Here is a 25,789-nt window from a genome sequence, read left to right as displayed (position 1 = left end):
TCTCTCTGTACTGAATGTGTGAAGTCACGTGGCTCAGACCCATCTCTATAAACTGAATGGGTGAAGTCACGTGGCTCAGACCCGTCTTCTTGTACTGAATGTGTGAAGTCACATGGCTCAGACTCTTTTCTCTGTACTGAATGTGGGAAGTCACGTGGCTCAGACCCGTCTCTCTGTACTGAATGTGTGAAGTGACATGGCTCAGACTCTTGTCTCTGTACTGAATGTGTGAAGTCACGTGGCTCAGACCCGTCTCTCTGTACTGAATGTGTGAAGTCACATGGCTCAGACTCTTGTCTCTGTACTGAATGTGTGAAGTCACATGGCTCAGACTCTTGTCTTTGTACTGAATGTGTGAAGTTACATGGCTCAGACTCTTGTCTCTGTACTGAATGTGTGAAGTCACATGGCTCAGACTCTTGTCTCTGTACTGAATGTGTGAAGTCACGTGGCTCAGACCCGTCTCTCTGTACTGAATGTGTGAAGTCACATGGTTCAGACTCTTGTCTCTGTACTGAATGTGTGAAATCACATGGCTCAGACTCTTGTCTCTGTACTGAATGTGTGAAGTCACGTGGCTCAGACCTGTCTCTCTGTACTGAATGTGGGAAGTCACATGGCTCAGACACGTCTCTCTGTACTGAATGTGTGAAGTCACATGGCTCAGACTCTTTTCTTTGTACTGAATTTGTGAAGTCACGTGGCTCAGACTCTTGTCTCTGCACTGAATGTGGGAAGTCACGTGGCTCAGACCCGTTTCTCTGTACTGAATGTGTGAAGTCACGTGGCTCAGACCCGTCTCTCTGTACTGAATGTGTGAAGTAACATGGCTAAGACTCTTGTCTCTGTACTGAATGTGTGAAGTCACGTGGCTCAGACCCGTCTCTCTGTACTGAATGTGTGAAGTCACATGGCTCAGACTCTTGTATCTGTACTGAATGTGTGAAGTTACGTGGCTCAGACCCGTCTCTCTGTACTGAATGTGTGAAGTCACGTGGCTCAGACCCGTCTCTCTGTACTGAGTGTGTGAAGTCACATGGCTCAGACTCTTGTATCTGTACTGAATGTGTGAAGTTACGTGGCTCAGACCCGTCTCTCTGTACTGAATGTGTGAAGTCACATGGCTCAGACTCTTGTATCTGTACTGATTGTGTGAAGTTACGTGGCTCAGACCCGTCTCTCTGTTCTGAATGTGTGAAGTCACATGGCTCAGACTCTTGTATCTGTACTGAATGTGTGAAGTTACGTGGCTCAGACAGGACTCTCTGTACTGAACATGTGAAGTCACGTGGCTCAGACCCGTCTCTCTGTACTGAATGTGTGAAGTCACATGGCTCAGACTCTTGTATCTGTACTGAATGTGTGAAGTCACGTGGCTCAGACCCGTCTCTCTGTACTGAATGTGTGAAGTCACATGGCTCAGACTCTTGTATCTGTACTGAATGTGTGAAGTTACGTGGCTCAGACCCGTCTCTCTGTACTGAATGTGTGAAGTTACGTGGCTCAGACCCGTCTCTCTGTACTGAATGTGTGAAGTCACGTGGCTCAGACCCGTCTCTCTGTACTGAATGTGGGAAGTCACGCACGGCTGCTCTGAGCCGCCGTGAAGCATCTCGACGCTCGACGGCGGAGCGGCCCGTCAGGGTGAAGGTCGCTGCTCCGGGCTCGGGAGTTCAGCGGCCCGCTCGTGTCTTCAATCTTCTTCTGCGGCGGGGAATCCCATCCCCTCATTAGCGGCAATCAGCCTGAAGCGCAGCGTTGCCCGGACCCGTGGCCTTGAACCTGCTTATGCCGCGCCTGCCAGACGGACCCCGGCACTCACACACCGGCCAACCCCGGACTCGCCTGGCCTGCGTGGAGCATGTCGTCACCTGACGTGTTCAATCCAATATTAACACGTAAAAAGGGGGTTGACAGTAAAGTCGGTTCACGGACAATAATTTCACGTGATAATCACAAGAAAACATTGATGAAAAATTGCATACTTTTTAATTTTAAAATATATTATTTACAGGTTTTTGCAAATTTAATTTAAATAATTTGTTTAAATATAATCATGAACAATTAGTTATAGAAATAAGCTAAAGTTAAATAAATGTCAATAAATTATTAATTTGAAATAACTAAATTGGACAAATAAATCATTTTTTTTTAAATTACTACTTTTAAAAAGCTTGCCTTGACCTGTTTGATATTATATAAGATTTTCTCGCACGGTAGTTGGGAGCTTTTTTGCACGCCCTGCTCAGGCGGAACGTGACAATGAGTCATGCTTTTTCGTGCGTGCAGCCGGCGTTCATCGATTTATAAGACGTTATCACGTCAAAAACTACCCATTCTAATATCTGAGCTTGTGAATACTCAAACAACTGTTATTAACTGTTAATGTGCGTGTGTGGTGAAGCAGGTGCGAATCCATGGGCGGCTTGTTATCAGTTCACTCCGGGACTAAGAAACTAGAGCGCTTCACTCCAGATTTGTACACCTTACATTGCAGTTTTATTGGGCTGACTAACCCCTGGCCTTTTATCACGTTTAGCTAATATTATAATAAAATACTAAATCATATCTAAGGACCTTTCGCATTCTCGTGTACACCTCAGCCAGGTAGGGTTCTCGGTGGGTGAGGCTCACAACACTCGTGGAAACATTACGGAAAAAAATAACACAAAAAAACACAGAAAACAAGAGTAAATCAGCTGATGTCGGACAAACGGAACGATTAAACTAAACAAGTTTTATGCACAACACTACCAGTTTCTCATATGCCTTTTTAAAACACATTAAGGAGCATAAAAATAACATACAGAAGAGTGAAACTCGAAAATCTAGACTTGCTAAACATGCCTGGGACAATAGCCATAGAAAACTCTGGGACAATGCTGCACCACCAATATACGGGAAGAACACCCAATAAAAAGAAGACTTAAGGAATCAGTATTTATTGTAAACAATAGCAACACTATCAGTCAGCAAGCAAAGAATTGAATAAATAATTTATAGATAAGTACCTTTAATTAAAAAAGATACCAAATTTCTACACAACTCAGTTGCGAACCAACAACCCTCAAAGTAATACATCAGCCAATAATATCACCCCCTTTTGTGCGCGACTAATCAGGATAGCCCTCGTCTGCCAATGGCTGTACAAGAAGAGGAGCTCCAACATTATCAAACCCATAGTTCCCCAGTCTCCAATATCAGTCTGATTGTGTATGATGACGGGAACAGATGTCAGTTTCCGAAACGTCGCAATAGTGGCCATTGGGAATCTTCTGTGTTAGTGCTATCGTCGTTGTGTTGTTTATCTTCATTCCTGTGTTTACATGTTTGCTGCGTTGTCCAGGTTTGTTATCTGCCTTCATTTAATCTGTCTCGTCGTTGTAAGCCCATTGTGTTAGTCTGTCTGTGTTGTATTATTTTTTCCATGACTAAGTTCATTCAACGGAATTCTTGTGGTGTATGATATACTAGCTGCAATACCCGGCGTTGCCCGGGCTGAACACAGGGTGTAGTTAGTAATTGTCTTCTTAATTTGAATGTAAAGTGTGAAAATTAATTTATATCACTTTCAGATCCCGCAAGACGTTGTTCTGCCAGTTTATAGTTATTTACCTGGTCTGTATGTAATTTAGACTTTATAAAGCAATATAGAAACAGCATAAAAATAAGAGATTACTAATATTGAAAAGATTCCATTGTCTAGCTAATGCTCGGCCTGCATTGCAATCCCTCATTCAGTTTTGTTTTCTAATATGTTTGAAGTAGTTACACATATACAAATCATCTATCCATCTCTCTATATATATTTATCTCTATCTACATCTATATTCATCTATCTCTCTATCTCTATTTATCTCTTTATATCTACATATATACTTCCCAGTATCTCTTTATCTTCTATATTTAAGTCTCTATATAGCTCTATACATCTATAAGTAAATCTCATTATCTAACACATTTCATTCTCTATACCTCGCTCTAATTCAACTTATCTCTCCGTCTCTATCTCACTCTATATATATATATCACTCTATCTCTGTCTCTCTTTTATATTTAAATAAATTGTGTCATGCGTGAGCACTTATACAACAAAAACAGACGAAGTGCCGCTATATAAAATGAAATAAACACTTTTTTGACACGATTCGTGCTCCAACTATTGAAAAATAGTTATACCGTCTCAGTAACCTTCATGGGCATGGGCATAACAAATCATAAAAATTTCATCGCAATCGGATGAATGGTATAGGAACGCATACGGCACAAACAAACGAAAATTAAAGACATGACAAACGCATCAAACGATGGTGCGTTTAAAATTCAAGGCAAATCTATCTATTGATGAAGTTAAGAACAAAACTGTTATTAGCGCCTTTATTTTGCTAGCCGCTGCGAGCTCCACTAAGCGGACTGGTCTCACCAAGGAGAAAAATATTAATTTGCCAGACCTTACTATGTGTATGATCGTGTGTCAGACATAGAGAAATGACACTTACTCACTATTTGTATGTCTATGACCTATGATTTTTTTCTGTTATAAAATGAATTTATCACTTTTTCACTCCCTTAGGGATGGAATTTCATATTAATATGGGGTCTATGTGTTAATCCAGGTTATAAGCTAGCTGTAGGCCAAATTTCATTAAAATCCATTCAGTAGTTTTTACGTGAAAGAATAACAAACATCCATCGATACTTACAAACTTTCGCGTTTATAATATTAGTAGGATGTTGAATTTTTTTGTCCGTGCAATCGTCGTTGATTTGTCCATAATACTTGTTTGAATTCATCGTTGGTTCCGTCTATCCGACAGTGATTTTTTTTTAATCTTTATATATTTATTTATTTTTGATTTTCGGAATTTTTCCATGACAAACAGTGCAAAATTTTAATGGCGTACGTACAAAAATAACTGCATTAAATCAAAATTCCCAATTTGATGAATCATTTAAAGACCGTATCACAACACTCGTCTCTCGCCATGTTGTGAACGTGACGGACGTTGCGGGCAGCCGGCGGGGGTTCTCGTTTTCCTCTTTTATTGGTTCATTAAAGTCTCCACTCTCACCTCATGGCCTCGATGTCTGAGGGCTGTTCAACCGCCTGCACTACCTGGGCGGACAGCTGCGAACACTGAGTCTCAGCTGAGCACGAGGACAAGTATAGTCTTCCCCAATCAGTATCTTTACTTCCGTACTCCAGCGAGTATCACAAAACGAATAGCTTAAGTGTTATGCACGTGAGATTAAAAATAGCAGGTATGCGGGATTTTTACATGTTTGACTGTTCGCTTGGTAGTTTTGTCAGGCTGCTAATATTGGTTTTGGTATATGCCCTAGTACCAGACGAGAATGTGATAGAATGAATTCTTTTTTTCAAGCTATTTCCGAAGTGTGGAAACTGAAAATGTGAAAATTGTACCTGCTTCAACTACTGGAAGTCAACATGAGGCTGTGAGATCGTTGGGAACATGTAACATTCATAGGTTTGAAATGTGAAGAAATGAGTGTATTTTCCCACTATACCACCATTCAACATGGATGTAAGACGTTTGACTGGTCAGTGACGAGTGTGACGCCACAGCATGTGTTGTCGGGAACAGGAATGACACGGCTCGGTTCACCAGACACGGAGACACAGCTGCGGCCATCGCCGGCGAGATGCCACAGAGACCTGCTGGCGAACCCGTCTGCCGAATCGACGCCAAGTTGGTGGTAGAGCGGGAAGGATTCATTAGGTTTGAATGGTGTCCCGCTGAGGTTTCCTCCAAGGCCCTGGATTCTGATTGGGTAGGACTCGTACTTGGTAGTGCTGCTCCGATCGCTTGGAGCAGCCTCCGAGGGTTCCCTAGCCCGATGCGGAGTCGACGTGGTGAGCGATGACACAGCTCCGGTGCTAGCCTGGACAGCTAGGCCTCCACCGGACCACGGGTTCACTGGGTCTCAGTGTGATGTGGGCGCCAGCAGTGCTCAGGACACAGCCAACTGTCTGGTCAGCTGAGCGAGGCGGTGACTATGCTGGGTTGGGTAGCCTCAGCCTCTGGACATAGCTGGATCTCCAACACCTCTCCTGTCTCGCGTATCCACGCCCGTGGGGGCCCCAGGCCGGTAAGGCTACGGCTTAGAGGGTTGGGTTAACAAACAAAAGGGGAAGAAATTCCTTGACTTTCGTGGCACACTTGCTGGCCAGCAACTCCGACCACTGATGGCGGTGCGCTGTCCGACCCCAAGAGCCCGTGTAGAGCGCCAGTGTGTAGACCACACCGCCACTCGGTCTGCGCAGAGCTTCCTTCCTGCTGTCATTCTTCCCGCAATCATTTTAAATATTCTCGTAGAACCTTTTTAAACAATTTTCTTAATTTCATGTAATTTTTCATTTAAATAATGTAGTATTAATTTTTTTATTTGACATCGCGGTGAACTCACAAATATATATATAAAAAATAAACAAAATATCAAATTAAATAAAAGTTTTATTAGACTTACATGTATTCACATTTCTTAACCATTCCATGCTATTTTATATAGGCCTGAAGTATGTTGCTGAGCAAATAAAAAAAATATTTCATTTGACAGTCCAAGAAGTTATTGGTTTTTGCGATATTTTCTACAATAGATTTTAAAACTTTAATTGTATGGGGCGAATAGTTATTGTATGTTAGCTTTCAGAGATTTTTTGGTCAGGGAACTAGTTCTTAACATTTTACCGCTGTATTAAATAATATTTTCTTATCGTTTAAATGTTGAAACGCTTCAATTATTATTAAAAAATACAGTTGGAAATTTTTTTTAGTTATTTAAATTTTTTAACTATTCAGAAAATACACTAAAATACGTAGTGATTGTCATATTTTTTTAAAAAAATTATTTATTAATAGACTACTACTAATTATTATTTGTGCTGGAACTTATTACATTTCTAATAGGAGCGTTCACAAAGTAGATTTCCCTGGGACCGTTTACAGAAGAAAACTCCTGTGGGCGCAGCCTACAGGCGTAAGTAGATTTCGAAGTAACTTTTTCTTTTAGATATGTCAGGAAATTTCTATAATCATCTGGACCAATTTTAGAACTTTATGTGCATAACATACTATAAGTTGTCCAATATGCCAAAATGATAGCTAAAACATTTTATCATATTCCATAGGTTAAAATGTTTAGAATGTTTTTAAATCAATGCATCCAGCATTGAATAGCTTACAACAAATTCAATATTATGCCTACTAAAGTAGTTATTATTTTTTTGATCTGCCAACTTTATTTTTCATGTTGGCTCCTCCTACTTCCTTGGCTAGCCTGCGTACTTGGGGTGGTGAGGTGGAAAACCGCCTTGCTAGCGTGGCCAAATATGAGGCCGAATTTCCGTCCACCGTGAAGCGTGCGGAGTTCAGAGCCAAGTCGCGTGGTTATGCCACGCACGGGCCTGAACATGTGTTTGTGTGCGGCTGTGGAGCGAGGTTGTAGTTCCGAGCGATGCACGTCTGACCATAAGCGCGCGCTAGCACATTCGCAGTCCTGCTAGTGTAATCGCGCCTGCGAGCGGCGGGCGCAGGTGTGTGTAAGCGGTCCTCCTCCCTCCTCTGCCAGACGGGGTCGAGCTGCCTGTGGTCTGCCCAGTGTTATCTTTGAATATATATATACTGTATAGAAGTCGCGAGTGGATAGGATTTGATCTACGTTTTTCAGGAGCGTATGATGAGCAGCTTGGGAACTTCACTGCTGCAGTGCGCTGCCGTAACGCCCTGTATCGCCTTAGGTTGTTATTTGCACGTTAGAGCACAGCACTGTCGCCCGCTGTCATTCCCCCGCACAACCAATCCAACATTCACTGCAGCTCAAGGTCGTTCAACGGGAGTTTGTGCGTCACAAAACTGTAGGGATGAGAGGTGGGTTAGAGGGTGGGTGGAGGACAACGCGGGTTTGAGGGAGGGTGGGGGAAGGGGTGTTTGAAGAGTTCGACACTTGTCCGCTAGGGATCACCACAAGTCGATGCCCTAGAGATGGTGGCGATTGCGGCGGTGAATTAACCAACTACCTCAAACCGTATTAGAAATTTTAACCTGGGCTGGCGACTTCTATACAGTATATATATATTCAAAGGTGTTATTGAGGCGCAGGCTTCACGCCGCGCGACCTTGGGCGAGCTCACGCGCGGGCTGTGTGCAATGTGCTGCGCCTTCGGACACGAATTGGCTGAATGCGCTGAGCCGCGTGTTCAGCCTAATGATAGACGTTGCTTTAGCTGTAAGGGTTTGGGACATTATCGGGTTAATTGCCCGGAAAACGGGGCTGGACGGAGCACACAGGCGTCGACTTATAAAAAAATCCTCCACTCATACTTTTTTTTGCATTTTCTATCGATTGCCATTCATCAGTGTTTTCTTCCCGCTCTAGTTGATACAGGCGCCACTCGATCTGTCACTAGCGAGGAATGCTTGGAGAGCCTTTTGGCCAGGTTTCCTGAATCAGGCCGCCGCGTCATTGTGGGTGATGCTATCAACATTTACGTTGCAAATGGTCAGATTTTGCACGCTAATAAAAGAGTCATCGTGCATTTAAAAAAAAAAACACTTTTCTTGGGACTGAAAGTTTGTCGTCGTGCCTGGCATTTCTCCTAATCTTAAACTAGGCCTTGACTTCCTAAGTAAAACTCGCTGCGTATTAAATATGGCGCGTCATGAACTCTGTTTTGGTTTTGCCATGAGCGTTTAGATCCCGCTGAGATTTCAGACATGGGACTCGATTGTCCTTGGATGCAGTGACTGCCACTACTCCGTGCAACAAGGGGCTATTGGCAACCTGATTCACTTCTGTTCTGACGTCATCACCACCAGGATTGGCAGGTGCGACGTAATGCCCTGTAAATTTTATTTAAATGATGCCACGCCCGTGCGCAGTGTGCATATATGAAGGTGTCGCCCCCCCAACTTCAGGCAATGCACGATATCTTTAACACACTGTTAGCCGCTGATGTTATTTCACTCTCAAAATCTGATTTAATCACCCCTACCTTTTTGGTTCAACAAAAAGATGGCGTCAATTGGCGTTTAGTGCATAATTTTATGCTCCTGAATCAGAAAATTCTCATGGACGATTGCTGGCCCATGCCGACGGCGAAGTGAAGCACATGCTTCAAAATAAAATGCTAATATGTGCATAGACAGAAAGATACTAGCATATTTTACAGGAACCAATGCCACAAACAAAGATGGCAGCATCTAGCAGATTAAAACAAGATGGCTGCCTCCATCATGATGTAACAAATCCAACATGGCTGTCTCCCACAAACAAAAACTAGATGGCATCCTACAAACCATTTAAAGGTGTAACTCAGAGCGGATATCTCTATAGTTATGCCACTTTAAAGAAAAGCAGAACATTCAGGAGTGGAGTGCTCGATGGCTATGAAATAAAAACAAAAAGTGCAACATTAGGAAGTGGAGTGTTTGAGTCAAAGATGGTGGACAGATATGATGTACTCCAAGATAGTCATGGGAAATTATGTAATACAATATTTCAAGATGCCACCAGTAAAGAATTACATTAAGATGGCCACTATAAATGACATAATAGAAGGTGGCCTATAGAAATGAATTAATCCAAGATGACCAATAGAAATTACTAAACTTGATGTAAGCTTTTGGACATACGCCATTATTGCTAATAACATGTATGTCTGTATAATAAACCTAAAAAATACCCAAAAGACAAAAACACAAATTAAGCAAAAAATTGCTGTTGTCAACAGGATATAAACACCAAATAATATTACATAAGAGGAATATGGTCAACAAACAAAGAAACACAAATAAAAATAAACTAAGATAACGAAAAAACCACCACAAATGATGACAGCACAAAAACTATTGTATTTGTTTCGTATTTTCGTTTTGTCGTGTTTTTATCTCGTTACAACTGTTGTGCAGAATTTTTTTTGGGGTCAATATTTTATGTGCTGTCATCATTTGTGGTGGTTTTTTCGTTCTCTTAGTCCATTTTCTTTGTTTTTCTTTGTTTATTGACCATATTCCTCTTATGGAATATTATTTGGTGTTTATATCCTATTGACAACAGCAAATGTTTGCTTAATTTGTGTTTTTGTCTTTTGAGTATTTTTTAGTTTTCTTCTACAGACATACATCTGATTGTACAAATCTTTCAGAGATAATAGAAATTACTAAACCCTAGATGGCTTCCAGAAATTTTATAGTTCAAGATGGCCACCATTATTCCCAGGATCCTCAACTACGACCTGTCCAGGATACACCAAACCTACCAATAGTATCGACCAGCATCAGTATACTTAATTAAATATTAGCCAGATTAATTGGCTCAAACCTTTTTTATTTACTTTTCTAAACAACAGAAACTCTAATCTTCAATAACATTTTTAAATAATAGTTTTAGTAAAATCAATAACACGTAATATACATAAATTATTTTTACACAATAATTTGGTCCTTCATATAAAGCTATAAACACATTTTTACGTCTAAAATGAAGACGTGTCCTTATATATGTAATGTTTGGATTATATAGTTTAGATTAGGATCCAGGCAAACTTATAACTAGAATTATATTTAGAATGAATTAGTAAAAAAATTTTTAAGAAATGTGTAGTATTATTTAAAACTTTATTACGAATTTTTTGAAGAAATGATTACACATAATTTTTTTTTATTCAGACAAGCAAAATAAGAGAAATTCAGTTCTTGTCAAAAAAATATTTATTTGTTTGTAAGTAGTTAGATGTAATATTTTTATGATTGTTAGAACAGATTTTTTTTTTATATTTTAATTTGTGACTGAGGATTCTTAACCCTACAAAATATAAATAATAAATCTTCTGTCAGCAATATTTACATATTTGTCCTCATTTTCAGCACACTAATGAGATTTGTTTATGTGTTTTCGCAGAACGCTAGTGTGTATTGAGTATCGACACAATGCGAGGATAGAGTCGCCGGTGAGCATCCATCCCACACGTGAAATCCAAGTGAGTGTAGTTTTTGAGCAAGTGCAGATTCCGGGACTTACTGCCAACCAGCTTGCTGTAGAGATTCTCCACGTCCTGAACACATAAACAGCCAGAACACAAAGCAGTGAGTATTAATGTGTGCAGGTTATCTTACATAAAATGTTTTACCACGTGCTATGAACATTTTTATGAGAATTGAGATGATATTGTACTGTAAAATAATTGTTCATGTGATACAATAATGGAGTATTATTTATACCCATCCAATTCCATTATCATCTTCCTTAAAAAAAACTTGGATTGTGAGGTTTATTGCATCCTCGGCCTTTACTGGTATAACATAATTATGTGAAGTTATTTCAGGGGAAAAAAATAGAAAAATTGTACGTAACTATAACTTCCCGAGAGGAAATTATCGTTCTTTCATCAAGAATAAAGAGCAGATGTTTTCAGGTTGTTTGTATATTTTTGTTAATAAGAAACACATATTTGTATTTAAAACTAGCATTACAATGGTATCAGAAATACAGCTTAAAATAACTACTTATATGCAAAACTGGTACATTTCTTACAATAAATTAATTACTAGGTTTCATATACATGTTAAATGAATAATTTTTTAAATTTATTAATAACTTAATAATAATTAACAAAATTATTATTTTTTAATTATAAATTTAATTAATGTACATTTATCATTAAAGTAAATATGGTTTCTTCAATTGTTGTAAATTCCTTCTGGCCATTGATAAAAAGAACACCGGAAAATAGCTATTACGAAATAGGTTTAATGAAGCGGCCATGGTAATTTTATTTACAAAAATCTCCACGCATACTACCAACATCATATTCTTACAAAATTTCTTGGATTCAAAGTTGACAAGAGTGTCCCAACAAGAAAATTAATGTTAATTAAATCGAAGAAATGACCAGCAAAAAACCTTTGGGATATAACATCCATGTATCCTGGGATGTTCCATGGACCACATATGTATGTAGAACCAACTCATCTGTTTATAGCACTTAGTGCCTTTAGCGTATGTTTAACTCGATAATCAATGGAAAGTCCTTATGACCTATAAAACACTGGCAAATATAAACACTAATGCTATGTGATAACACCCTTGTGTAGGGAGAGCATGGACATTCTGGATCAAACTTAACCTTGGCCAAAAATTAAAAACCTATTAATCACAGTTAGTCAAACCCCTCAGGTCCCATACCCCTTCCACCCACCACTAAGTTCTGAACTTTGACGGTAGGTGACGGCAGTGTCACCAATGTTGGTTATAAAGTTCTCCACCAGGTGCCACTGATGTCTTCCTGATGACTTCACAGAAGATTGAAAATGTTGCTTTTTTTATGAGGCCACTCTCTGAACAGTACGGATTTTTAATTGTTATTAAATCCTGAGTGTGGCTGATAGTTTTTGAACCACGAGTGCAGTGTCATCTCCAGATGCTAGCCATAAGACCACGAGTCTAGTATAGAAGCAGAGGATAAAACAAGGTATACAATATCCGCGAAAGAAGATGAGGGGCAAAGAAGGGGTAAAAGTGTAAGGAGGGAATGATGATGGCGATGTGTGACATGTAGGTTTTAAAATAAAAGTATTGAAGAAGGAAAAGATAAATATGAGACTATTAAAGTATAGTCAGCCATCTTGACCAACCTTGTTTAGGATGATGAAAACATATTTTAATATATCGTACAGCAAGTAAAGCTAAGAAATTGTATTAAAATAACCTTTCAAGAACATCCCCGTGCACACAAGATTAGCTGATGTGGAGAAAAATGCCGAAAATGTGGAGGAAAAGTGTGAAGAATGGGTGATGAAATGATATAAGCACAATGCGTGGGTATTCAAAAGAAAGACGAGGAAGGAGAAGAGGAACAGCATGATGATGTTTGAGTGCTGGTAGCAATATAAGCAGAAATCTCTCAAGTAAACTGAAATGAAAAGACTGCCGGACGCCTGTGTCTGCGGGTATAAACCCTGGTCACCTGAGGGGGTTAGGTGATGGTGTCTATTCCGCTGCTGGATGAGTACTACTCCTGTGTCTGCGGGTATAAACCCTGGTCACCTGAGGGGGTTAGGTGATGGTGTCTATTCCGCTGCTGGAAGAGGACTACTCCTGTGTCTGCGGGTATAAACCCTGGTCACCTGAGGGGGTTAGGTGATGGTGTCTATTCCGCTGCTGGAAGAGGACTACTCCTGTGTCTGCGGGTATAAACCCTGGTCACCTGAGGGGGTTAGGTGATGGTGTCTATTCCGCTGCTGGAAGAGGACTACTCCTGTGTCTGCGGGTATAAACCCTGGTCACCTGAGGGGGTTAGGTGATGGTGTCTATTCCCGCTGCTGGATGAGGACTACTCCTGTGTCTGCGGGTATAAACCCTGGTCACCTGAGGGGGTTAGGTGATGATGTCTATTCCGCTGCTGGAAGAGGACTACTCCTGTGTCTGCGGGTATAAACCCTGGTCACCTGAGGGGGTTAGGTGATGGTGTCTATTCCCGCTGCTGGATGAGGACTACTCCTGTGTCTGCGGGTATAAACCCTGGTCACCTGAGGGGGTTAGGTGATGGTGTCTATTCCGCTGCTGGAAGAGGACTACTCCTGTGTCTGCGGGTATAAACCCTGGTCACCTGAGGGGGTTAGGTGATGGTGTCTATTCCGCTGCTGGAAGAGGACTACTCCTGTGTCTGCGGGTATAAATCCTGGTCACCTGAGGGGGTTAGGTGATGGTGTCTATTCCCGCTGCTGGATGAGGACTACTCCTTTGTCTGCGGGTATAAACCCTGGTCACCTGAGGGGGTTAGGTGATGGTGTCTATTCCGCTGCTGGAAGAGGACTACTCCTGTGTCTGCGGGTATAAACCCTGGTCACCTGAGGGGGTTAGGTGATGGTGTCTATTCCGCTGCTGGAAGAGGACTACTCCTGTGTCTGCGGGTATAAACCCTGGTCACCTGAGGGGGTTAGGTGATGGTGTCTATTCCCGCTGCTGGATGAGGACTACTCCTGTGTCTGCGGGTATAAACCCTGGTCACCTGAGGGGGTTAGGTGATGGTGTCTATTCCGCTGCTGGAAGAGGACTACTCCTGTGTCTGCGGGTATAAACCCTGGTCACCTGAGGGGGTTAGGTGATGGTGTCTATTCCGCTGCTGGAAGAGGACTACTCCTGTGTCTGCGGGTATAAACCCTGGTCACCTGAGGGGGTTAGGTGATGGTGTCTATTCCGCTGCTGGAAGAGGACTACTCCTGTGTCTGCGGGTATAAACCCTGGTCACCTGAGGGGGTTAGGTGATGGTGTCTATTCCGCTGCTGGAAGAGGACTACTCCTGTGTCTGCGGGTATAAACCCTGGTCACCTGAGGGGGTTAGGTGATGGTGTCTATTCCCACTGCTGGATGAGGACTACTCCTGTGTCTGCGGGTATAAACCCTGGTCACCTGAGGGGGTTAGGTGATGGTGTCTATTCCCGCTGCTGGATGAGGACTACTCCTGTGTCTGCGGGTATAAACCCTGGTCACCTGAGGGGGTTAGGTGATGGTGTCTATTCCGCTGCTGGAAGAGGACTACTCCTGTGTCTGCGGGTATAAACCCTGGTCACCTGAGGGGGTTAGGTGATGGTGTCTATTCCCACTGCTGGATGAGGACTACTCCTGTGTCTGCGGGTATAAACCCTGGTCACTTGAGGGGGTTAGGTGATGGTGTCTATTCCCGCTGCTGGATGAGGACTACTCCTGTGTCTGCGGGTATAAACCCTGGTCACCTGAGGGGGTTAGGTGATGGTGTCTATTCCCGCTGCTGGATGAGGACTACTCCTGTGTCTGCGGGTATAAACCCTGGTCACCTGAGGGGGTTAGGTGATGGTGTCTATTCCGCTGCTGGAAGAGGACTACTCCTGTGTCTGCGGGTATAAACCCTGGTCACCTGAGGGGGTTAGGTGATGGTGTCTATTCCCACTGCTGGATGAGGACTACTCCTGTGTCTGCGGGTATAAACCCTGGTCACCTGAGGGGGTTAGGTGATGGTGTCTATTCCCGCTGCTGGATGAGGACTACTCCTGTGTCTGCGGGTATAAACCCTGGTCACCTGAGGGGGTTAGGTGATGGTGTCTATTCCCACTGCTGGATGAGGACTACTCCTGTGTCTGCGGGTATAAACCCTGGTCACCTGAGGGGGTTAGGTGATGGTGTCTATTCCCGCTGCTGGATGAGGACTACTCCTGTGTCTGCGGGTATAAACCCTGGTCACCTGAGGGGGTTAGGTGATGGTGTCTATTCCCGCTGCTGGATGAGGACTACTCCTGTGTCTGCGGGTATAAACCCTGGTCACCTGAGGGGGTTAGGTGATGGTGTCTATTCCCGCTGCTGGATGAGGACTACTCCTGTGTCTGCGGGTATAAACCCTGGTCACCTGAGGGGGTTAGGTGATGGTGTCTATTCCGCTGCTGGAAGAGGACTACTCCTGTGTCTGCTGGTGGAATCCCAGGACACCTGAGGGTGTGTGATGGTGTCTATTCCGCTGCTGGAAGAGGACTACTCCTGTGTCTGCGGGTATAAACCCTGGTCACCTGAGGGGGTTAGGTGATGGTGTCTATTCCGCTGCTGGAAGAGGACTACTCCTGTGTCTGCTGGTGGAATCCCAGGACACCTGAGGGTGTGTGATGGTGTCTATTCCGCTGCTGGAAGAGGACTACTCCTGTGTCTGCTGGTGGAATCCCAGGACACCTGAGGGTGTGTGATGGTGTCTATTCCGCTGCTGGAAGAGGACTACTCCTGTGTCTGCGGGTATAAACCCTGGTCACCTGAGGGGGTTAGGTGATGGTGTCTATTCCGCTGCTGGAAGAGGACTACTCCTGTGTCTGCTGGTGGAATCCCAGGACACCTGAGGGTGTGTGATGGTGTCTATTCCGCTGCTGGAAGAGGACTACTCCTGTGTCTGCGGGTATAAACCCTGGTCACCTGAGGGGGTTAGGTGATGGTGTCTATTCCGCTGCTGGAAGAGGACTACTCCTGTGTCTGCGGGTATAAACCCTGGTCACCTGAGGGGGTTAGGTGATGGTGTCTATTCCGCTGCTGGAAGAGGACTACTCCTGTGTCTGCGGGTATAAACCCTGGTCACCTGAGGGGGTTAGGTGATGGTGTCTATTCCGCTGCTGGAAGAGGACTACTCCTGTGTCTGCGGGTATAAACCCTGGTCACCTGAGGGGGTTAGGTGATGGTGTCTATTCCGCTGCTGGAAGAGGACTACTCCTGTGTCTGCGGGTATAAACCCTGGTCACCTGAGGGGGTTAGGTGATGGTGTCTATTCCGCTGCTGGAAGAGGACTACTCCTGTGTCTGCGGGTATAAACCCTGGTCACCTGAGGGGGTTAGGTGATGGTGTCTATTCCGCTGCTGGAAGAGGACTACTCCTGTGTCTGCGGGTATAAACCCTGGTCACCTGAGGGGGTTAGGTGATGGTGTCTATTCCGCTGCTGGAAGAGGACTACTCCTGTGTCTGCGGGTATAAACCCTGGTCACCTGAGGGGGTTAGGTGATGGTGTCTATTCCGCTGCTGGAAGAGGACTACTCCTGTATCTGCGGGTATAAACCCTGGTCACCTGAGGGGGTTAGGTGATGGTGTCTATTTCGCTGCTGGAAGAGGACTACTCCTGTGTCTGCGGGTATAAACCCTGGTCACCTGAGGGGGTTAGGTGATGGTGTCTATTCCGCTGCTGGAAGAGGACTACTCCTGTGTCTGCGGGTATAAACCCTGGTCACCTGAGGGGGTTAGGTGATGGTGTCTATTCCGCTGCTGGAAGAGGACTACTCCTGTGTCTGCGGGTATAAACCCTGGTCACCTGAGGGGGTTAGGTGATGGTGTCTATTCCGCTGCTGGAAGAGGACTACTCCTGTGTCTGCGGGTATAAACCCTGGTCACCTGAGGGGGTTAGGTGATGGTGTCTATTCCGCTGCTGGAAGAGGACTACTCCTGTGTCTGCGGGTATAAACCCTGGTCACCTGAGGGGGTTAGGTGATGGTGTCTATTCCCGCTGCTGGAAGAGGACTACTCCTGTGTCTGCGGGTATAAACCCTGGTCACCTGAGGGGGTTAGGTGATGGTGTCTATTCCGCTGCTGGAAGAGGACTACTCCTGTGTCTGCGGGTATAAACCCTGGTCACCTGAGGGGGTTAGATGATGGTGTCTATTCCCGCTGCTGGAAGAGGACTACTCCTGTGTCTGCGGGTATAAACCCTGGTCACCTGAGGGGGTTAGGTGATGGTGTCTATTCCCGCTGCTGGAAGAGGACTACTCCTGTGTCTGCGGGTATAAACCCTGGTCACCTGAGGGGGTTAGGTGATAGTGTCTATTCCCGCTACTGGAAGAGGACTACTCCTGTGTCTGCGGGTATAAACCCTGGTCACCTGAGGGGGTTAGGTGATGGTGTCTATTCCCGCTGCTGGAAGAGGACTACTCCTGTGTCTGCGGGTATAAACCCTGGTCACCTGAGGGGGTTAGGTGATGGTGTCTATTCCGCTGCTGGAAGAGGACTACTCCTGTGTCTGCGGGTATAAACCCTGGTCACCTGAGGGGGTTAGGTGATGGTGTCTATTCCCGCTGCTGGAAGAGGACTACTCCTGTGTCTGCGGGTATAAACCCTGGTCACCTGAGGGGGTTAGGTGATGGTGTCTATTCCGCTGCTGGAAGAGGACTACTCCTGTGTCTGCGGGTATAAACCCTGGTCAACTGAGGGGGTTAGGTGATGGTGTCTATTCCGCTGCTGGAAGAGGACTACTCTTGTGTCTGCGGGTATAAACCCTGGTCACCTGAGGGGGTTAGGTGATGGTGTCTATTCCCGCTGCTGGAAGAGGACTACTCCTGTGTCTGCGGGTATAAACCCTGGTCACCTGAGGGGGTTAGGTGATGGTGTCTATTCCGCTGCTGGAAGAGGACTACTCCTGTGTCTGCGGGTATAAACCCTGGTCACCTGAGGGGGTTAGGTGATGGTGTCTATTCCCGCTGCTGGAAGAGGAATACTCCTGTGTCTGCGGGTATAAACCCTGGTCACCTGAGGGGGTTAGGTGATGGTGTCTATTCCGCTGCTGGAAGAGGACTACTCCTGTGTCTGCGGGTATAAACCCTGGTCACCTGAGGGGGTTAGGTGATGGTGTCTATTCCGCTGCTGGAAGAGGACTACTCCTGTGTCTGCGGGTAAAAAACCCTGGTCACCTGAGGGGGTTAGGTGATGGTGTCTATTCCCGCCGCTGGAAGAGGACTACTCCTGTGTCTGCGGGTATAAACCCTGGTCACCTGAGGGGGTAAGGTGATGGTGTCTATTCCGCTGCTGGAAGAGGACTACTCCTGTGTCTGCGGGTATAAACCCTGGTCACCTGAGGGGGTTAGGTGATGGTGTCTATTCCCGCTGCTGGAAGAGGACTACGCCTGTGTCTGCTGGTGGAATCCCAGGACACCTGAGGGTGTGTGATGGTGTCTATTCCGCTGCTGGAAGAGGACTACTCCTGTGTCTGCGGGTATAAACCCTGGTCACCTGAGGGGGTTAGGTGATGGTGTCTATTCCGCTGCTGGAAGAGGACTACTCCTGTGTCTGCTGGTGGAATCCCAGGACACCTGAGGGTGTGTGATGGTGTCTATTCCGCTGCTGGAAGAGGACTACTCCTGTGTCTGCGGGTATAAACCCTGGTCACCTGAGGGGGTTAGGTGATGGTGTCTATTCCGCTGCTGGAAGAGGACTACTCCTGTGTCTGCTGGTGGAATCCCAGGACACCTGAGGGTGTGTGATGGTGTCTATTACGCTGCTGGAAGAGGACTACTCCTGTGTCTGCTGGTGGAATCCCAGGACACCTGTGGGTGTGTGATGGTGTCTATTCCGCTGCTGGAAGAGGACTACTCCTGTGTCTGCGGGTATAAACCCTGGTCACCTGAGGGGGTTAGGTGATGGTGTCTATTCCGCTGCTGGAAGAGGACTATTCCTGTGTCTGCTGGTGGAATCCCAGGACACCTGAGGGTGTGTGATGGTGTCTATTCCGCTGCTGGAAGAGGACTACTCCTGTGTCTGCGGGTATAAACCCTGGTCAGATGAGGGGGTTAGGTGATGGTGTCTATTCCGCTGCTGGAAGAGGACTACTCCTGTGTCTGCTGGTGGAATCCCAGGACACCTGAGGGTGTGTGATGGTGTCTATTCCGCTGCTGGAAGAGGACTACTCCTGTGTCTGCTGGTGGAATCCCAGGACACCTGAGGGTGTGTGATGGTGTCTATTCCGCTGCTGGAAGAGGACTACTCCTGTGTCTGCGGGTATAAACCCTGGTCACCTGAGGGGGTTAGGTGATGGTGTCTATTCCGCTGCTGGAAGAGGACTACTCCTGTGTCTGCTGGTGGAATCCCAGGACACCTGAGGGTGTGTGATGGTGTCTATTCCGCTGCTGGAAGAGGACTACTCCTGTGTCTGCGGGTATAAACCCTGGTCACCTGAGGGGGTTAGGTGATGGTGTCTATTCCGCTGCTGGAAGAGGACTACTCCTGTGTCTGCTGGTGGAATCTCAGGACACCTGAGGGTGTGTGATGGTGTCTATTCCGCTGCTGGAAGAGGACTACTCCTGTGTCTGCTGGTGGAATCCCAGGACACCTGAGGGTGTGTGATGGTGTCTATTCCGCTGCTGGAAGAGGACTACTCCTGTGTCTGCTGGTGGAATCCCAGGACACCTGAGGGTGTGTGATGGTGTCCATTCCGCTGCTGGATGAGGACTACTCCTGTGTCTGCGGGTATAAACCCTGGTCACCTGAGGGGGTTAGGTGATGGTGTCTATTCCGCTGCTGGAAGAGGACTACTCCTGTGTCTGCTGGTGGAATCCCAGGACACCTGAGGGTGTGTGATGGTGTCTATTCCGCTCCTGGAAGAGGACTACTCCTGTGTCTGCGGGTATAAACCCTGGCACCTGAGGGGGTTAGGTGATGGTGTCTATTCCGCTGCTGGAAGAGGACTACTCCTGTGTCTGCTGGTGGAATCCCAGGACACCTGAGGGTGTGTGATGGTGTCTATTCCGCTGCTGGAAGAGGACTACTCCTGTGTCTGCGGGTATAAACCCTGGTCACCTGAGGGGGTTAGGTGATGGTGTCTATTCCGCTGCTGGAAGAGGACTACTCCTGTGTCTGCTGGTGGAATCCCAGGACACCTGAGGGTGTGTGATGGTGTCTATTCCGCTGCTGGAAGAGGACTACTCCTGTGTCTGCGGGTATAAACCCTGGTCACCTGAGGGGGTTAGGTGATGGTGTCTATTCCGCTGCTGGAAGAGGACTACTCCTGTGTCTGCTGGTGGAATCCCAGGACACCTGAGGGTGTGTGATGGTGTCTATTCCGCTGCTGGAAGAGGACTACTCCTGTGTCTGCTGGTGGAATCCCAGGACACCTGAGGGTGTGTGATGGTGTCTATTCCGCTGCTGGAAGAGGACTACTCCTGTGTCTGCGGGTATAAACCCTGGTCACCTGAGGGGGTTAGGTGATGGTGTCTATTCCGCTGCTGGAAGAGGACTACTCCTGTGTCTGCTGGTGGAAACCCAGGACACCTGAGGGTGTGTGATGGTGTCTATTCCGCTGCTGGAAGAGGACTACTCCTGTGTCTGCTGGTGGAATCCCAGGACACCTGAGGGTGTGTGATGGTGTCTATTCCGCTGCTGGAAGAGGACTACTCCTGTGTCTGCGGGTATAAACCCTGGTCACCTGAGGGGGTTAGGTGATGGTGTCTATTCCGCTGCTGGAAGAGGACTACTCCTGTGTCTGCTGGTGGAATCCCAGGACACCTGAGGGTGTGAGATGGTGTCTATTCCGCTGCTGGAAGAGGACTACTCCTGTGTCTGCGGGTATAAACCCTGGTCACCTGAGGGGGTTAGGTGATGGTGTCTATTCCGCTGCTGGAAGAGGACTACTCCTGTGTCTGCGGGTATAAACCCTGGTCACCTGAGGGGGTTAGGTGATGGTGTCTATTCCGCTGCTGGAAGAGGACTACTCCTGTGTCTGCGGGTATAAACCCTGGTCACCTGAGGGGGTTAGGTGATGGTGTTTATTCCGCTGCTGGAAGAGGACTACTCCTGTGTCTGCGGGTATAAACCCTGGTCACCTGAGGGGGTTAGGTGATGGTGTCTATTCCGCTGCTGGAAGAGGACTACTCCTGTGTCTGCGGGTATAAACCCTGGTCACCTGAGGGGGTTAGGTGATGGTGTCTATTCCGCTGCTGGAAGAGGACTACTCCTGTGTCTGCGGGTATAAACCCTGGTCACCTGAGGGGGTTAGGTGATGGTGTCTATTCCGCTGCTGGAAGAGGACTACTCCTGTGTCTGCTGGTGGAATCCCAGGACACCTGAGGGTGTGTGATGGTGTCTATTCCGCTGCTGGAAGAGGACTACTCCTGTGTCTGCGGGTATAAACCCTGGTCACCTGAGGGGGTTAGGTGATGGTGTCTATTCCGCTGCTGGAAGAGGACTACTCCTGTGTCTGCTGGTGGAATCCCAGGACACCTGAGGGTGTGTGATGGTGTCTATTCCGCTGCTGGAAGAGGACTACTCCTGTGTCTGCTGGTGCAATTCCAGGTCACCTGAGGGTGTGTGATGGTGTCTATTCCGCTGCTGGAAGAGGACTACTCCTGTGTCTGCTGGTGCAATTCCAGGTCACCTGAGGGTGTGTGATGGTGTCTATTCCGCTGCTGGAAGAGGACTACTCCTGTGTCTGCTGGTGCAATTCCAGGTCACCTGAGGGTGTGTGATGGTGTCTATTCCGCTGCTGGAAGAGGACTACTCCTGTGTCTGCTGGTGCAATTCCAGGTCACCTGAGGGTGTGTGATGGTGTCTATTCCGCTGCTGGAAGAGGACTACCCTTGTGTCTGCTGGTGCAATTCCAGGTCACCTGAGGGTGTGTGATGGTGTCTATTCCGCTGCTGGAAGAGGACTACTCCTGTGTCTGCTGGTGCAATTCCAGGTCACCAGAGGGTGTGTGATGGTGTCTATTCCGCTGCTGGAAGAGGACTACTCCTGTGTCTGCTGGTGCAATTCCAGGTCACCTGAGGGTGTGTGATGGTGTCTATTCCGCTGCTGGATGAGGACTACTCCTGTGTCTGCTGGTGCAATTCCAGGTCACCTGAGGGTGTGTGATGGTGTCTATTCCGCTGCTGGAAGAGGACTACCCTTGTGTCTGCTGGTGCAATTCCAGGTCACCTGAGGGTGTGTGATGGTGTCTATTCCGCTGCTGGAAGAGGACTACTCCTGTGTCTGCTGGTGGAAGCCCAGGTCACCTGAGGGTGTGTGATGGTGTCTATTCCGCTGCTGGAAGAGGACTACTCCTGTGTCTGCTGGTGGAATCCCAGGACACCTGAGGGTGTGTGATGGTGTCTATTCCGCTGCTGGAAGAGGACTACTCCTGTGTCTGCGGGTATAAACCCTGGTCACCTGAGGGGGTTAGGTGATGGTGTCTATTCCCGCTGCTGGATGAGGACTACTCCTGTGTCTGCTGGTGGAATCCCAGGACACCTGAGGGTGTGTGATGGTGTCTATTCCGCTGCTGGAAGAGGACTACTCCTGTGTCTGCTGGTGCAATTCCAGGTCACCTGAGGGTGTGTGATGGTGTCTATTCCGCTGCTGGAAGAGGACTACTCCTGTGTCTGCTGGTGCAATTCCAGGTTACCTGAGGGTGTGTGATGGTGTCTATTCCGCTGCTGGAAGAGGACTACCCTTGTGTCTGCTGGTGCAATTCCAGGTCACCTGAGGGTGTGTGATGGTGTCTATTCCGCTGCTGGAAGAGGACTACTCCTGTGTCTGCTGGTGCAATTCCAGGTCACCTGAGGGTGTGTGATGGTGTCTATTCCGCTGCTGGAAGAGGACTACTCCTGTGTCTGCTGGTGCAATTCCAGGTCACCTGAGGGTGTGTGATGGTGTCTATTCCGCTGCTGGAAGAGGACTACTCCTGTGTCTGCTGGTGCAATTCCAGGTCACCTGAGGGTGTGTGACGGTGTCGGCGCCTCCGTAGAAGATGGACACGGGCGCGGTGATCCTGGCCAGGTCGTAGTCGGGAGGCTGCGACTGGCCGTAGTGCAGCATGTTCCCCGGGCCGTAGTCGTACTGCCTGAACCTGCCTGCGAGCATAGCACAGTGTCAGCCACTCCTCGGCACAGCCATGCGCCATGCTGCAGGAGCGAGCCATCACCTGACTGCACGGACTGCCCGTAGTGCGCCGCTGTCTTCATCGAGGTGCCGCTGGGGTCGTGTCCGTACGCCGTGGCCAGCACACTCTGCAACACGAGACACTCTCTGCAACACGAGACACTCTCTGCAACACGAGACACTCTCTGCAACACGAGACACTCTCTGCAACATGAGACACTCTCTGCAACACGAGACACTCTCTGCAACACGACACACTCTCTGCAACACGAGACACTCTCTGCAACACGAGACACTCTCTGCAACACGAGACACTCTCTGCAACACGACACACTCTCTGCAACACGAGACACTCTCTGCAACACGAGACACTCTCTGCAACACGAGACACTCTCTGCAACACGAGACACTCTTGCAACACAAGACACACTTTGCAAAACTCTGTATTTATGTGTTGGTGTACCGTATGCACATGAAGTGTCACAGATATAAATAAATGTAAACAATTCATTTTATATTCCTTAAAACTATAAGGACACTCTGCTAGTTTTGTGCTAAAGAAATGTTGTGCTGCCTTCTTCCCAAAGATGAGCTTATGTCGTCCTGCAGTGTAATTAGTCAATAAAATGAAGAATTTGATATAACAGGATGTTCAAGGTTTTCAAACCAACTATCTTCTGCCTCACATTACCATCATCGTTAGAAGCAATAATGTAGTTGACTGATGGTGAAGTTTGGCATAGAAATTTTCTCACGAATTTTCTAGGATCGTGCTAAGAACATAACATCAAAACAAAATTATGTGATAAATTTCCAACATACGTTATTAAAGCATTAGACGTAATAAATTAACACCCAAATAAAATTTAGAACATCACAATACCATTAAGGTCCAAAAGTTAATAAGTATAATTTAAGAAGTATATTTTTATTAATGTTAATTCCAAGTGATAGAATATCATCTCACGATTTACATTATTTTTAATTATGTTTAACATTGAAATTAACACTTTGCAGTTTATTTATCTTCTATTAAAGAGCAAATCAATAATATTTAAATATATTATAGCTAACAATTATGTAATATTTCTTAACTTGTGAAACACTTGCTTCTATATTTAGAAAGTAACTCATAACATAAAAATTCTTCTCACACTTATAATTGTTTTATTCAGGTGAATGAATATAATTAAAGCTTATATATATATATTTGTTTTTTTTACCCTCTTTTAGTTAATGTAACAATACAAAAATATTTTGCACCACCAAATTCTTTGGAAGTTGTGACAAATAGTTAATTTGTATATTACAATTAAAATAATAATTATTTTAACATGTGACCACTTGGCAATATTCGGAAAACATTTTTGAGATCCAAAGAAAGCAAAAATTAAAAGAAATTGATTTCTGAACTTTACAAGTAAACATTCTTGCTTGTATATACTGCTTGGAATAACCACTCAAGGACAAGAAATGTCCAGCTAAGTATGAGTGTTGTGTTTTGTTTTTTAAAACGTCTTGATGTATACTTTATGAAAAGCAACGAATCAAAATTTCATTTTGAAAGAGAATATTATTCTGGGGTGGGTAGTCAGCATTCCTCAAAGGGACGAATTTTTAAGTAGAATTATTTTCCCGTAGCATTGATTTCATACCGTAAATTATAAACAAACATGAATTCCTAAAAGTTACAATTTTTAATATCGAAAATTTAAAAAAAAATTTAAAAAATTCAAAATTTCAAGGAACTGTCACGTAAAGCCAACATTATATTAGAAAATTCTTACCAACATTTTTCTGAGACAGGTTCGACATTTATGTAGAATTTTCTAACGCAGATCTTTCGTTAAAGAGCACTCACAAAAACGTCACAGAATCAGTAACATTAGTGTCACACAAGCGGGGCTAAAATTGTCTTTCGCAAATAGTAACGACATGAAACTGCAAAACCCTGTAAAAAAAATATCAACTCTAGTAGTCAAGACGGCCGTAGTAGTATATAAAGGGAAGCAGAGCAAAAAAAAAAATACATGAGCGACCTCAAAAGTAAAATGCTAATGACCACAGTTCAACTAAGTGATAAATGTTAAATTTTAATGAGAGACACAAATTAATATTATGTTTATTTTCATAAAACTAAATACGTAAATTTTAACACCTCATGGTCAGGTCAAAAAGGCAACTACACTGAGGACCAAATACTTATCAATTACTATTAAATTCACAGACTGATTAAAATGCATGAGAAAGATTTAAATTCCTTCTGGCTTGAGGATCAATAAGTTAAAAGATTGTTTCAAGTTATTCTACACTAGTTTTCAACCACTTCGCTGTGAAATAAAAAAATGTAGGTCGATGCCGAGAAAAACTCTACTTTATACTTCGTACCTTTATGTGCTTACTTCCAACTTATCGCTGTCAGTTCCATAGTTCATGTTACTTCGTTTGAACGAATAAACTGTTGTTTGTTGAACGAAATTGTGTATCTAAATTAAGTTTTTTGTAAGAGTTCACATGTGGGCACCTTGCTTCTTCAATGCTAATGTTCTATTGCAGTTTTCTATTAAATCAATTGGTAAATGCTTGTACTGATCCCCGAGGTTGGTACACTAAGTCAAGGCGATGTTTCATAAACGTTCTTTTTATAACACAACAC

The 25,789-nt window shown here is 45.3% G+C and overlaps 1 protein-coding gene across 9 annotated transcripts in view; it reads right to left on the bottom strand.

Moving 5' to 3' along the window:
• Window positions 1–10,605: 10,605 nt before the first annotated feature.
• The window catches only part of LOC134539804 (lipase 1-like), a 235,313-nt gene continuing 220,129 nt past the window's right edge, over window positions 10,606–25,789 (bottom strand). For 3 of the 9 annotated variants that reach the window (XM_063382079.1, XM_063382083.1, XM_063382084.1), the window contains 3 exons: window positions 23,177–23,261; window positions 22,966–23,105; window positions 10,606–11,074 (listed from right to left, as the gene is read on the bottom strand). In XM_063382079.1, coding sequence (XP_063238149.1) covers window positions 10,925–11,074; window positions 22,966–23,105; window positions 23,177–23,261 — 375 coding nt within the window. In that variant the 3' untranslated portion in view covers window positions 10,606–10,924. The remainder of the gene's footprint in view (window positions 11,075–22,965; window positions 23,106–23,176; window positions 23,262–25,789) is intronic. The other 6 variants (XM_063382076.1, XM_063382082.1, XM_063382077.1 and 3 more) reach the window with 2 other exon arrangements.

This window comes from Bacillus rossius, chromosome 16, assembly GCF_032445375.1.
Source record: "Bacillus rossius redtenbacheri isolate Brsri chromosome 16, Brsri_v3, whole genome shotgun sequence".
In the NCBI taxonomy this organism is placed as follows: domain Eukaryota; kingdom Metazoa; phylum Arthropoda; class Insecta; order Phasmatodea; family Bacillidae; genus Bacillus; species Bacillus rossius.
Note: the sequence above shows the minus strand (reverse complement) of the source record. Positions and strands in the feature narration are given on the sequence as shown.